Consider the following 14,757-nt stretch of genomic DNA (forward strand, 5'->3'; position numbering starts at 1 on the left):
AGACAAGTGCAGAAAACTGAATTTCCCTGGTATTTTGTCTTGTCCCTACCCTCATTAGTGAATCTTGTGATGTGAATCTTTAGTGAATCTTTTGGTGTGCGTGTGTGTGTGTGTGTGTGTGTGTGGGGGGGGGGGGGGGGGATTTGTGGACATTTGCTTTTTCTCGATAACTCGCATTTAGTTTCGAGCTATCAAGTGAAATTCTCGATGCGCGGCGGTCTGCAACTGAGTAGCGCAAGCACAACATGAACAGTATAAGCGACATGTACGTTATGTACAGAGTTTTGTTTAATATAGCCATTTCATGGAAATTTACAATTGCAATTGAAATGTCGGTCCATATGTATATACCATGAAAATGTTTATTTTCCCGGGATGGTTCAATGTGATTTTTTCTCAATTTTTTGTGTGTGTGCTACTAGAATTTACATGTGCAAAACACCTCTCGTACACAATTTCATAGTGCATATCTACTAGACTTCCCTCTTCTTTTTCTCTTGTTCGACGGCCTTCTGTCTGAAGGTGTGTGATTTCTGAGAGACGTGCGAGTTGACGCTATTGCCAGTGTACGTCCACGGCATTCGATACCCCCCACGACCCGGCCTCACTGAGGTCCACTGGTCAAGAAAAGCCTCAGGCACGTCGCTTCGTCTGCCAGGTCTAAACAGCTGCTCCTCTGCTACATCGCTTCGTCTACCAGGCCTGAATATAAGTTGATCTTCCTCCAAATCGCTTCGTCTCCCAGGTCTAAACAAAAGCTGTTCGTCACCTACGTCACTTCGTCTCCCAGGTCTGAAGAGCTGTTCCTCGTTACGCCCTGGACGGAACATTAACTGATCGTCATCAGAGGGAATGTCTTCTCTTCTACCGGGTCTAAAGATTTGAGGCTTTGGTACATCTTCACGTCTGCCAGGCCTGAACATTAGCCCCTGTCGCTTGTGCAAGTTGGCGCGACCCGGTCGGAATAGGAGTTGATCCTCGTGAACACTGCGACCCGGTCGGAATATAGAGGGGGTGTCGGCACTCTCCTGGGGTCTGAAGGTCCGTTTTCCGGGGCGAGGAGGCCATGGAGGTCGCTTGTCATCGTTTGTCACTTTATTGCCCGTTGCCTTGTTGCCGGTCAGTGTTACAGTGTTTATATTGTACTTGGCGGAGCCTTCTTCGCCATGCTCCACTTTCTCCGGGACTTTATCCACTCCTGGTTCCAAATCGATGGATTCCTCACCATATGAGCCTGTTAAGAAACCAGTAAGCAAAGAGTTAATTTAACGATCCGATCGTGTCTGATTGTGTGTGTTCGAAAAACCCGGTTATGGTTTTTGCAAAAGTTCTAAATACGCCTTATCAACTTCTTTACTAAATTTCTTATTAAAACTCACACAAAAGATGTGAATCAAAAGCGCTAAATACGCCTTATCAACTTCTTTACTAAATTTCTTATTAAAACTCACACAAAAGATGTGAATCAAAAGCTCATATTTTTTAGGCATTTTACTAAAGCCATAACTTTAGTAAAGGCGGTATTTGATGGCATATGAGTAGTATTTCAAATCATGTACAAACGGAGTAGAATATTCACCGAAATGGGGAGAGAACTGCAGTGTTATAAATCTCTTTACCAGTGTCACAAAACAGGGAAAGGGGCCCAACCGCATGGCGACACGGATTTCTATGAGTTCACAGTGCATTTTTGGATCATGAATAGCACAAATAGCGCAAACTTGTGAGACGCACAGAAACGGACGCCCATAACAACAGAGTTGAGACGCTCTGCGTTCTACTTACCAAGATACAATGAATGAGATATTTCAATCTATGAAAAAAAGATAAAATTTGCTTCAATAAAAGTTGAAAGGACATACCTTTAAAACAAAGAATAAGAAGAAGCGATATTCCCATACAGCTGTACATCTTTGTGGTAGCTCTTTCGCCGAGCCCCAGAGTAAAGGTTTGTGAGTGGTGGCTGTTGGATCCCTCTTATATACCCTGAACCTTTGGGAGTCAATCTATAGAGACCTAGTCCTTGAATCAGGTATCCAATCACCTTCGTGTTTACAGGAAATACGGCCTCATTTTCAGCGTATCATGTAAGATTTTCTATTAAGAACAAATTAGTATACTGTAAGTTGCTCGCGAGCACAGTAGAGTCCCGTTTCCTTTATCCATTTAACGTAATCAATGTCAGGAAATTTGCTTTGAACTTTAAAGAAAACAGACTTTTAATGGCTTGACGATAATTAGATCTTTCAAATACTGATATTGACGTTCAGCGTGGGGTGAAATCTTATTTTCCGGTCACAGAGCATTGAAACGTTATGGAAAAATCAAATATTGACAAGTTAGTTGTATAATAGCATTTGGCTATTAGAAAATACAAATTTTGCGATATATATTTGCGTTTTGTGCGCCTTTGCAGCATGCTTAACGAACTCTGTGAATCAATACAATTTACCTTATAGAAGCATAAAGTCAAAATAAGATAACACTTTAGTGCCAGATTCCAAACTCAGCATTTTCACAGATGACAATATTGTCCTTTGAACAAGTTAAAAATGAAAAAAATCGCCGCAGGATAGCATCAGAAATGGCAAAGACGCAATGAAGTACTTAAAGATCCTCAGTAAATTACCTCGCTTCCTCACTAACTACCCTTAGAGGAGCAAAGCCAATTAACATAAAATATTAGCACTTGTAGCAGCCTTTTCTCGTAAGAACTTGCTAATCCAAATATGACAAAACTGAACTGTTGGCTTCGAAATTGTTGCTAAATTTACCGAACTGGGAGGACAAACGCTTAATATTTATTGACGGCATTTGAGTTGAAATTTAGAACCAGCCCAAACAACAAACCTCTTTCGTTAAGCTATTGATCAATTCTTCAAGAGAGCTATTTCTTGATCTATAGAAAAATCTAAAACTTTCTATTGTGCTTATCTTATAAGAAATTGAAGTATCCCTTTGAGCACCGTTGCAAGCTTCAGGAATCGCGGATTTAGCATCTCTGTGCACTGGCCACCCTTGAAAGCTACGTTTTCGTAGTAACTGCAAATGAACAATACTACTACAAACTCCATTCTTACAAGCACCGCGCTAGCATTGTACGAAAACTATAGGATGACCATGATTTCTATATCATCTTCTTTGATTCTATTCGGGAACGCGGCGTGAGCGACTCTTTTTTTTTAGTAAAAGACAATATCGCACATGGGAATCAAACGTGATGCGCTACAAAGGCCGGTCTAATAAAGACATTATATTATATGTGAAATGCGGATATATCGGTGGGTTCGGCTGTAGAACTTGCTGGCACAAAGCACGTGATAATAGAAATCTAAACTTCCGATCTTCCACCTGCTTTATTTATTTCCTCGCGGGCGGAGTTGATACACTAACCGGGAGCCACAAAAAAGCCGACAACGCCACCACAAAAAGAAACAATTAATGACCTACTTTTTGTTTCGTTTTGTTGTTACAAATTTTTTTTCGTCTTGCTTTAAAACTGCAAAAAGCACTTCACTAGTGAAAGAGTGTGAAATTCTACTTTTACCTTTTTTGCAAGAAATGGTGAATAGAAAACTCTCTGCAAAATAGCTTTAGGCACTTATATATCTTGTATATATAATGTGTATATTACTTTGGGGTACAAGATGTCCAAAATTAACTTCTTATATAAGTTATTAAGCAAAAGTGTGACAATGAGCTATACAAGGTGTCAACATCAACTTCTTTAATAAATAATTTAGGAAACGCAGGACAATGAGCTGACTTAAGTGCAATTGCGACATTTTGCACTCGAATATCATTGAATTATACACCTATTTCAATTAAAGTTGCACTCTGAGAATCTATGTGTCGTAATCCGCAATGCTTTATGGGTATCAAATAAATAACAAAATCAGCGTAAATAAAAACAAACATAGGGCTAAGAAAGCTTTAGCATTCTCGTTGCCTCTAAACGTTCACATGGCATTCAGAAACCAGGATTCAGCCATTTATACGTTACCTATGAACCACTGCGGGTTATGATACATTGATGCAACCTTAATTGAAATAGGTGTATAAAGCTTTGATTTTTCCAGCATTTTCAGACGGTCTTTTATATATGATATGATGCAAACACCAAATATCAAAAGAGCGCGAGAAAAAGTGAAGAAAAGACTAATGAATGAAAAAGATGAAATAGAGGAGCTAGTGTGTCACAGAGCGACATGAAAAGTGCAGAGGAATGTGTCACGTGTCAGTGTGTAGAGGAATGTGTAACGTGTGCAGAGGAATGTGTCACGTGTGCAGAGGAATGTGTCACGTGTGCAGAGGAATGTGTCACATGTCAGTGTGCAGAGGAATGTGTCACGTGTGTAGAGGAATATGTCATTGTGCAGAAGAATGTGTCACGTGTGCAAAGGAATGTGTCACGTGTCAGTGTGCAGTGGAATGTGTGTGTCAGTGTGTATCTTGAGGAATGTGTGTGTCCGTGTGCAGAGGAATGTGTGTGTCCGTGTGCAGAGGAATGTATCACGTGTGCCGAGGAATGTGTCCAGTGTGCATCTTGAGGAATGTGTGTGTCAGTGTGCATCTTGAGGAATGTGTCCATTGTGCATCTTGAGGAATGTGTGTGTCCAGTGTGCATCTTGAGGAATGTGTGTGTCAGTGTGCATCTTGAGGAATGTGTGTGTCAGTGTGCAACTTGAGGAATGTGTGTGTCAGTGTGCATCTTGAGGAATGTGTCCATTGTGCATCTTGAGGAATGTGTCCATTGTGCATCTTGAGGAATGTGTGTGTCCAGTGTGCATCTTGAGGAATGTGTGTGTCAGTGTGCATCTTGAGGAATGTGTGTGTCAGTGTGCAACTTGAGGAATGTGTGTGTCAGTGTGCATCTTGAGGAATGTGTGTGTCCAGTGTGCATCTTGAGGAATGTGTGTGTCAGTGTGCATCTTGAGGAATGTGTGTGTCAGTGTGCATCTTGAGGAATGTGTGTGTCAGTGTGCATCTTGAGGAATGTGTGTGTCCGTGTGCATCTTGAGGAATGTGTGTGTCAGTGTGCATCTTGAGAAATGTGTGTGTCAGTGTGCATCTTGAGAAATGCGTGTGTCAGTGTGCAACTTGAGGAATGTTTGTGTCAGTGTGCATCTTGAGGAATGTGTGTGTCAGTGTGCATCTTGAGGAATGTGTGTGTCAGTGTGCATCTTGAGGAATGTGTGTGTCAGTGTGCATCTTGAGAAATGTGTGTTTCCGTGTGCTAAGGAATGTGTGTGTCAGTGTGCGCGATATGAAAAGTGCAGAGGAATGTGTCACGTGTCAGTGTGCATCTTTTGAGGTGTGTGTATAAACCGAGGACGGAGGATTGGGTGTGTGTGTGTGTGTGGGGGGGGGGGGGGGGTAGGGAATGTGATACAGCGGCGCTAAAGAGGGGGGCCCTAGGCCGACCCCCTGGCTACGCCCCTGTGATAAGTCGAGACTTGCAACAGGAAGCCCTTGCTTCAACGCTTAGCTAGTACTCTCCTTGGTGGCTTTTTTTTTTGGGGGGGGGAGGTGTTAACAAGGCTAGACTGCAATGTTGGATGGGGGTGGGGGGGAGGGTGGGGGATTTGGAGGGTTATGATAAGTCTTTTTGTTTAACCAGGACTTAGTCTTCAGAGAGGGGGTTGTAATTACCGTATTATAAATACGGTGATATAAAGCAGTGATATGTCCAAGAGATGAAGTTTTTCGATGATATATTTTTCGTAGCCGTTGAAATCTATGAAGATCGTTTTACTCAAGGGCAAAAACCACCAAATTAGTGTTAAAACCTATAGGGTAAATTTACTTCCGCCGTATATTCAACCGGAAGTAAAATTGCAATGGCCAAAAATAACAGCCTTTTGGATTTGAACTTCGTTAAAGTTTTGCCCTCTCGATATCATTCGCAAGCAACGCTTGGGCATGATGCTGTTTTTGGGCGTGGCTACCTTGACAATGGTGGCGTTGCTAATTTGACAATTATTTGATATCACAAATCCACTCCTTTTTTGTGGTTCTGGCAAGAATGAGTGTTTGGTGGTTCGCATGCGAAAATACAATTTACTTGAAACTTGGGTGTTACTAGAGACACGTCTATGGTATGGATTTACCAATTCAGGTCGAAAACATCGCAATAGCTTTCCCAAATCAGCCGATGGAAAAAGGATACTTTTTCGCACTTTGCATTTTTCTGGGACGACAAAATAGCGGCTGACAGATACTCTTTAAGTCCGAGCTAAAGAATACGGTAGGGATGATACAGACTCATTCCGCGCGCTCGCTCTGTGAGTTTTCTCAAGTACGCGAAGTGACTGGATGAGAACCCAATCAAAAACTGGCTCAATTAGTATGGCGTGTCGCAATGACGAGCCACCTCCTAGCAATCAAAACACGGAGCGAGGTCTCGAGAGCGCACTTTCCGGCTCATCACTCATTCCATCTCATCATGTCTGTAAATCGAATTTCAACGTGTGAGTGCCAGCTATGGCAAACTGTAAGACGCTTCAAGTTATGTGAAGATCCACTACAGATGAGCGCGCTAGCTCAAGCCAGGACGTGAACAATTCAAGGTGACGACCGCGCGATAGCGAGTTTCCTACGACATGGATTTCAGAGGATTTGTGAAAGTCCTACTTATCTTCTTTCAGATCCACTCCAAGTACGTTGCTAAGCTGTTATTAGGATCTCAAGGCCATTTATAAAACCTTGTTCCTGGGGATCAGGGCTCTCGTAAAAAGTGGCTTATCCAAGTAATCTTTAGGTGTTCCTTTTTACAGGGGATTCGGCTACGGGATACTCAAGACTAGTATACCATTCGAAGACCCGGTTATCAACTCCAACACAGTATGCAAAAACACGCCATCACTGAGCAAAGAGCAGCTGAAGATGTGCAGGCGACTCCCAGATGTAGTAGCTAGCGCACTACAAGGCATGCAGTATGCCATTCACGAGTGCCTGGCGCAGTTTCGCTACCGACGGTGGAACTGCTCTTCTTTGGAAATGAAAAACAGAAACCCTCTGGCAAACCCTTTGCTCTCTCGCGGTAAGTAATATGCCTCTAAACGCGCAACTTAGTTTACAAAATATCTTATCCAAACATCGTACATCGTGCATTACAAGTGGCTTATGTAGAAAAAAACACCCAACGTATATATCACCCATCACTGGTGTGCGCTCAATCTCACACTGCCTCAGCTTATTCTTCCAAAAGAAAAAAACAAAACAAAACAAAAGATACCAAAGGAAATTTGGGTAAAAAAAAATCCTTGTAGTAAATGGATATTTAGAAGATTCGCGTCGGTGGTTTGCTCTCGTGACGTTTGGGCTGGCTCAGTCATCAACGTAATGGCGAATCATTAAACTGGGAGGAACAAAACCATAATCCGCGCTGCCCGACCACGACAACATCCAGCGCAGCGCGATAGGCATACACGAAAATGTACGCTTTTACACGCAGACGTCTACGGCTTATCATATATCAGTAAAAGTTTGATTGTTTACGCATATGCATGCAGACAAAAAAATGTATAACCGTGTATAACGAGTCGCTGACCCTGATTCCGCGTGATGATCATATTATGGACAATGCGGTTAAATGCTAAGAGCAGGCGGAACTAATAAAGAAACAAACCAAGGAAGAGCGACGGTGTCTGAACTACCCAGACTGGTTTTAAAAAAGAATCTTTGTACGATGCGAACCTTTACGGGAAACCGCCAAGAACCATGCTCTTACTTCTAGAGTGACCGCGGAAATGTATCAGGAGTATCTAAAGGTCATATGGCTATTGTTTCTGGCGATCATCCTTTCATCCGATTTACAGTCTCTTATGTGCCGCTGTGCAATGTTTGGCATTTGTGAGCTGGAAATAATATCTTTTTCTATCAAAGCTCTTGACATTCCCGCCTCGCCATCGTTTCTTTCAGAGTTTCCTCTGCTAGGCCAGACTTGCTTCGTTATAGAAGCCTCTCCCTTATACGGTCCAACCATGCAATGCCTCACCACCTTATGACTCCTTTCACCCCTGGGCAAGGCTCTCCGTCGCTCATTCTACCTGTTATGCATTATAATACGATTTTTAATTACAAAAAGTCTCAGTATCATGATGGCACCCAAAATATGTATCAAATGCCTCTAAGATGTCAAGTCACCAATGACGTCGGTGTAACAAAAAAAAAAAAATTGCATTCTAAGACCTAGCATACTCCGGCTCTTATTTTTGGGGAGGCCAAGGTGCACTGGCACAGAGCGTAAAACCCGAACCAGTTCACCTTCTCCCAGCTCATCACAGGATTCCCAATGTTCGAAAAATAAGAGCTGGCAGGCAGAATATCTAAACACCTGAGACTAAACAACAACACGATTATTATTCCCTCAGGGTTCCGTGAGACAGCGTTCGTGCACGCTATCCTCTCCGCGGGAATGACCAGCTCTGTGGCGCGAGCCTGCAGTATGGGCAAGCTCGCCAAATGCGGTTGCGACGAGTCCCTGAGGGGGAGAGGGACGGGCTGGGAGTGGGGTGGCTGTGGCGATAATATTGACTACGGCATTGAAACGTCTGCCAAATTTTTGGACTCGCGCGAGAAAGGACGAGATTTACACTCCATGATGAACATGCACAATAACATGGTCGGAAGAACGGTGAGCTCAAAGTATCATATAGCTGGCCCTAGTGAGAACAGAGTATCATATAGTAGGTCCTGGTGAGCTCAGGATATCATATAGTTGTTCTCAGTGAGCTCATAGTATAATATATTATTTTATTCATACCGAGATTTACGCGCCAAAAACCATTGTGATAAAACTAGTCTCTTCGCGCTAGAGAAGCCAGCTGATTGGTCGTACGATTTTTTTCACTAGTGAAAAACGCCGTATCGGCGTTCTGATAAGCTATATCATTATTTTCAATTGTGAGCAAAATCGTTTCGTTTGCCTCGACGACTCGCTCGAAACTCCTTGAGGTGTCTCAGTTCGCTCGCCATTCCTTTTTTACTTTAGTAAAATATATTTTGATACAAAGCAACGAGTATTTTAATTATTATATACATACTGAGAAAGTTATTTAATAAGCATTACATAACATTTTGTTAGACTTGGCTGCAGAGGCTCCGATAGGTATCTGCTGTTCGACGGTTCAGTTGAAGACAGACAGAAACTTACATTGAAATGAATCTTTCTCGCTAATGTCACGCACGAGACTGTAGCTCATGTTACACAAGTCATGCACTTTCTAATATCTTGATCTATATTAAATAAAGAAGCATATTTTCTCTAAATATTTATGCATCAAGAGCATTTTGAAATTCTTGAAATAATATTTTAATTTTTACAAGGAAGCCATTTGAGTGCAACTCTCCTTGCCGACCGCGCGTTGTTTTCCTTTGAAAGAAAATAAATAAAGATATGTTTTATATCTAAAAGTTCTTTCCGCTCATTTTAAATCTCGGTATGTATATAATAAATAAGTTATTTCACGGTTAGTTCGCTTTTACGATTTTTATTCACTTGTGTAAAACAAACTCATTCGCTGCGCTCGTTCGTTTTACACAACTCGTGAATAAAAATCGTACGCGCTCACCAACCGTGAAATAACCTATAAGTAGGTCCCAGTGAGCTCAGAGTATTATATAGTAGGTGCCAGTGAACGCAAAGTATCATATAGTAAGTTCTGGTGAGCTCATAGTATCATATAGTAAGTTCTGGTAAGATCAGAGTATCATATAGTAGGTCTCTGTGAGCTTAGAGTATCATATAAATGGTCCCAAATGAGCTTAGAGTATCGTATAGTTGGTCCAATTGAAATCAGAGTACCATATAGGGGGGGGGGGGGGGGGGGGATATAGTTGATCCAAGTGAGATCAGAGTATCATATAGTTGATCCAAGTGAGATCAGAGTATCATATAGTTCGTTAGAGCTTAGATTAATTCCCAGTGAGCTCAGAGTATCATATATTTGGTCCCGGTGACTTCAGAGTATCATATAGTTGGTCCTGATATAAAAACATTAAGAAAATATAGTTAAAATATATTAATACCCGGTGGGCTCAGAGCATTATGTATCCCGTAGTAGCTCCCGGTGAGATTATGAAATTCTAATAAAATTATTCCTGGGATCACTAAACAGATAGATTTCAGTAATCTGAAAGTTTTATTTTATTCTTTTAATTTCCAGGCCTTATGATGAATTCGTACTATACGGAAATAATTCGTTTTCTTTTTTTATTTTTCAGACCTTGAGTGAAAACGCTAAAACAAAATGCAAGTGTCACGGGATGTGCGGATCGTGCAGCGTAAAAACGTGCTGGAAGACTGTGCCCGACATCCGGGAGATTGGCGACCGTTTGATGGAAAAGTATGATCACGCGACTACTATAGGGATGGGGAACGGACGGCTTCGACTTCATTTGACGCGCCGCAAAGCACGTCGGTCCAGTGTGGGTAGGGCGCTTGTCTACTACGAGGATTCCCCAAATTACTGCATTGAGAATAAGGAACTGGGGATTTTCGGTACACGTGGCAGGATTTGTTCACCGGAATCCTTGGACACGGACAATTGCCAAAATCTGTGCTGCGAGCGGGGTTACACCACTAAGAAGCTGCAAGTAACCAAACGATGTCGCTGTCACTTCAGCTGGTGTTGCTATTTGATTTGCGACACTTGCAGAGAGACTTCCACTGTTAGTATCTGCAGTTAAGCTGCCAACCCAAAGCGGAAAAGAAGTGTTATCTACTGGCTGGGGTGGCACTACATCAAGATGTAAACGCGCCTATGAAGGGAATAAACGCATCGCATGCAATAGCATAAGTAATAGGTTCGAGTGTTAAAAGATGCGAGAGACATTCTTTTTTAAATTGACGTTGGTATCGAAAGTTTTTGTTTGCGTTATCTCAAACAGCAAACACAACATACGTGTGCGCAAGGCTTGAGTGTATTCAGTTAACGTGGCCGTTACAGAGCGATACGCAAGATTTTGATGGTCTATTTGACAGATTATTGATCGCAAAATAATTTGGTTTGCTCCTGACACTGCTTGTTTATAATGCGTGTAAATGACTGATGTGTTATCAAAGGAACATAAAAACAGAGTCACTCTGTTTAAAGTTTATTGACGTTATCGATCATGTCCTCTGAATGTTTCTATTTTTATTAGGTGACACGATGTCGGATAACTCGATCACTATAACTCGAATACTCCTTTTAACTCGAACCCGGATAACTCGATCACTATAACTCGAATACTCCTTTTAACTCGAACCCGGCTAACTCGATCACTATAACTCGAATACTCCTTTTAACTCGAACCCGGATAACTCGATCACTATAACTCGAATACTCCTTTTAACTCGAACCCGGATAACTCGATCACTATAACTCGAATACTCCTTTTAACTCGAACCCGGGTAACTCGATCACTATAACTCGAATACTCCTTTTAACTCGAACCCGGATAACTCGATCACTATAACTCGAATACTCCTTTTAACTCGAACCCGGATAACTCGATCACTATAACTCGAATACTCCTTTTACTCGAACCCGGATAACTCGATCACTATAACTCGAATACTCCTTTTAACTCGAACCCGGATAACTCGATCACTATAACTCGAATACTCCTTTTAACTCGAACCCGAATAACTCGATCACTATAACTCGAATACTCCTTTTAACTCGAACCCGGATAACTCGATCACTATAACTCGAATACTCCTTTTAACCCGAACCCGGATAACTCGATCACTATAACTCGAATACTCCTTTTAACTCGAACCCGGATAACTCGAGCTTGTGTTAGTGCGGCTAGTACAACCAGGCGATTTACGGAATTGAAATCATTTTGATCAAAATAATCGTTTCCCTGTTGCTAGGCGATTTCACACGCAAAGAGCACATTGTTTTCCTGTACTTATCCTGTTACTACCCTTCCAAAACACACCAGCGGTTACTCGCGGATCGCCATCGTCCGCCACACGGACAATTTAGAAGAAAACACAGACTCTATATTTCAGTCACACAAAGCGCTTTTGCTATCAGGATGATCTATAGAGCATGTCGACCCCCCAACCCATAATCAAGTGGCTTCGTGTTACGTGTCTACACGTCATCATGGCTGTCGTTTCTCTAAATGGTCAAAAAGAGCCTGGGGCAAGCGTGTGGGAAACCTGTGATGTTCTAAAAACGTTAGCACCTGGGCCTGTTTTTAAAATGGCGCCTTGCAAAATCGTAGTAAACATATGTTTACACATAACACATAACACATATGTTATTTACCAGCTGGGAGGTCTTTATCTTGAAATACCATACCGTGACCGTGGTCTTGAAAATACTGACCGAGGCCAAAGGCCGATTTTCCAACTTTGTTAAACTTACGGTCTGACTTTCGTCGATGTGTACAGGACCCGAAATGATCCCAGGACCCGAAACGATCCCAGGACCCGAAATGATCCCCAAAAGTACCCCAACTGATCCCGGGACCCGAAACGATACCGAGGAGTCCCCGAAATCAACCCCACGGAAATGCGGTAATGGACAAAGGGAAAGCAGAAGAAGCACTTCCAATTCTTAAAGCATAATTTAGGGTTGACAGCCAATCTATTTCTAAATAACATGACTTAAAAAACTTAAATTCCAATACAATACTTCTATTTATTACATTGCCCCGGCGGTAAACCCATAAACAGAGTCCTAAACAAATACACAACTTTTAATTGCTACTGAAAGGAGTACAACATAAACATAGCACAGCCAAAGCACAGCCTTGCTCAGAACAACCAAACTTTTGACCTTCGAAACATTTGCAGTTCCAACACATGACTCTGACACTATAAATCTCGTTTCCGGTAAACATCACCCTAAAAATCTATATTCATTTGACAACCAAACGTGTTTTTCACCACGAAATCCATGTTCACACGAGCGAATATTTACCGACAGCCGGTTTGGCCGAGAAGATGGAATTACAAAAGCACACTGAGTAATGCACTCGAACAACCCTTTTACTACCGTTGCAAAATATTAAGAGATGTGGCTTTTGTTGAAAGCAATATGTGAGTTTTGAATTTCCTTATGTAGTAGTGCGTACACCACTGAATGATTTCTCTCTATCTCTCTTTATGATAGGTCTTTCATTCACCGAACACAAACAAACATTTTCCTACGGGAAAGCAGAGGCATGTCTAATCTTTGGAGACATTCGTTTATGGCTTGTTATGTATGAATTATTTATTCACGCCTGGTTCTTCAAATTACCATCACGGGAATTTTTATTTGACCCCAATTGTTGACTCAACCAAGCTGTCGAAAGCTGTATTTCCCGCGCAGTCGTATATAAAAATCTTAATACTATGGTTTTAGTTAATTCAAATTTCTGGATAGTGACAAAAATGACGCTTAAATGTTTCATATGTTTTTAAAACTGAAAGCCAATCCTTCCACATTCCTTTTGTTTGTCCATTACTGCAATTCCTTGGGGTTCATTTCGGGGACTCTTGGGGATCGTTTCGGGTCCCGGGATCAGTTGGGGTACTTTTGGGGATCGTTTCGGGTCCTGGGATCGTTTCGGGTCCTGGGATCATTTCGGGTCCTGTACAGATGTTCGTGGAGATTTTGTTCGCTCATGATCATTCAATAAACTCCATTTTGTATTTCCACACAACGCTTTCAATCCTCCAGAAATACAGAACCTCCAAAGAAGACATTCTCTGAGTTTTGACCAACAATTTTGTAAAATCGTAGAAATGTCTTCTTTAGCTTTAAATCCTCCACAGACGATAAGATGTATTCACTTAAAGAACTTCTCTTGAAATTGGATACGTTAGGCTAGTTATGCAGGTGGTTAGATTTTTATCAGAACTCCCTCCTTCCCCCTCCCCCACGGAAAAATTAGGTGCACTTTTTGGGTTTCGCACCCCCCCCCAAGAAAAATCCTGGGTACGGGCCTGCTGTGGAACCACCTTCCACAGTCTGTGATTGACGCGAGAGGCTAGGCCTTCCACGCTGTTCGCTGGGCTTTAGATCTAAACATGCGCTGCCCACCAATATCTTTGTATGAATAGGTTGTGCAATAAATAAAGTGAAGATAGATAAAGTCCTTTGATTTTCAAAGGAATATTTTTTTTATAGAAAACTTTGTCTACGAAGACGCGACAAAATGCAAATGATAAATACTGGTTCTTTAGCTTGTTTAACCGGATTAGTATTCTAAGCAATCAAGAGATATCAAGAGACCATGATATCAGATTTAAAAGTGCAAAATTCTATTTTTTTTAATGAAAAATGTACGATTATTTTCGATTAACAACGCAAGTAGCGAGAATTAAGTGCCGCAAGATATTCCATCCAGGGCCGTAACCCCTCAGAAAATTCAAGAAATCTCGCGCAAGCATCAACAGGGCGAAGAGTTCAGTTCCTTGTATCGTTAGCCAGATTCATGTGTTGATTGAACGGTGTATTATAAAAAGACGGCGTTTTTCATCTGTACACTACATATGGAATGCGGCCACAGCCCTGGTATTTCTCATCAGAGTGCGGCATATGCGTTCCCGATAAGGAGAACATGTCGCAAAAATCGTTCGTCGAAAGCGGAGTGTTGAATGTGACCGCGGTACAATTCCCCAGACTTCATTGAGCAGAGAAGGGTCGAGTAGGGCTAAGCGATGTCATAGAGACAAGATGAAGCGCGGGCTGATGCAAACATGAATAAAGAAAATCGCGCCCATTCAATGAGTGCGTTCAATCGCGAATTTAATAGGATTGTAAA

The 14,757-nt window shown here is 41.8% G+C and overlaps 3 protein-coding genes across 3 annotated transcripts in view; 1 reads left to right on the forward strand and 2 right to left on the reverse strand.

The window, feature by feature from the left end:
• Positions 1 to 255: 255 nt before the first annotated feature.
• Positions 256 to 2,017, reverse strand: LOC116615992. The gene is made up of 2 exons (XM_032377758.1): positions 1,863 to 2,017; positions 256 to 1,234 (listed from the first exon to the last, which is right to left on the reverse strand). The coding sequence occupies exons 1-2, from the start codon at positions 1,909 to 1,911 to the stop codon at positions 474 to 476; spliced, it is 810 nt and encodes a 269-aa protein (XP_032233649.1). The 5' UTR covers positions 1,912 to 2,017; the 3' UTR covers positions 256 to 473.
• Positions 1,135 to 14,757, reverse strand: part of LOC5508910 (glycosyltransferase-like domain-containing protein 1) — a 36,955-nt gene continuing 23,332 nt past the window's right edge. Inside the window, exon 10 of the mRNA XM_048720933.1 lies at positions 1,135 to 1,813. The gene's annotated coding sequence lies outside the window, so the exon portion shown is untranslated. The remainder of the gene's footprint in view (positions 1,814 to 14,757) is intronic.
• On the forward strand, positions 6,475 to 11,103 carry LOC5508894 (protein Wnt-10a). The gene is made up of 4 exons (XM_001629400.3): positions 6,475 to 6,658; positions 6,777 to 7,042; positions 8,376 to 8,638; positions 10,228 to 11,103. Exons 1-4 carry the CDS (start codon positions 6,603 to 6,605, stop codon positions 10,690 to 10,692), a joined length of 1,050 nt encoding a protein of 349 aa, XP_001629450.1. The 5' UTR covers positions 6,475 to 6,602; the 3' UTR covers positions 10,693 to 11,103.

Source organism: Nematostella vectensis, chromosome 2 (assembly GCF_932526225.1).
Source record: "Nematostella vectensis chromosome 2, jaNemVect1.1, whole genome shotgun sequence".
NCBI lineage: Eukaryota > Metazoa > Cnidaria > Anthozoa > Actiniaria > Edwardsiidae > Nematostella > Nematostella vectensis.

What these genes read in the sequence shown, in the direction of transcription:
- LOC116615992 (XM_032377758.1), bottom strand. Translation starts at nt 1,911, where the DNA reads ATGTACAGCTGTATGGGAATATCGCTTCTTCTTATTCTTTGTTTTAAA. An exon ending in TCTTATTCTTTGTTTTAAAG is followed by an intron (nt 1,235 to 1,862) that starts GTATGTCCTTTC and finishes GTTTCTTAACAG; the next exon opens with GCTCATATGGTGAGGAATCC.
- LOC5508894 (XM_001629400.3), top strand. Translation starts at nt 6,603, where the DNA reads ATGGATTTCAGAGGATTTGTGAAAGTCCTACTTATCTTCTTTCAGATC. An exon ending in TTCTTTCAGATCCACTCCAA is followed by an intron (nt 6,659 to 6,776) that starts GTACGTTGCTAA and finishes TCCTTTTTACAG; the next exon opens with GGGATTCGGCTACGGGATAC. An exon ending in ATAACATGGTCGGAAGAACG is followed by an intron (nt 8,639 to 10,227) that starts GTGAGCTCAAAG and finishes TTTATTTTTCAG; the next exon opens with ACCTTGAGTGAAAACGCTAA.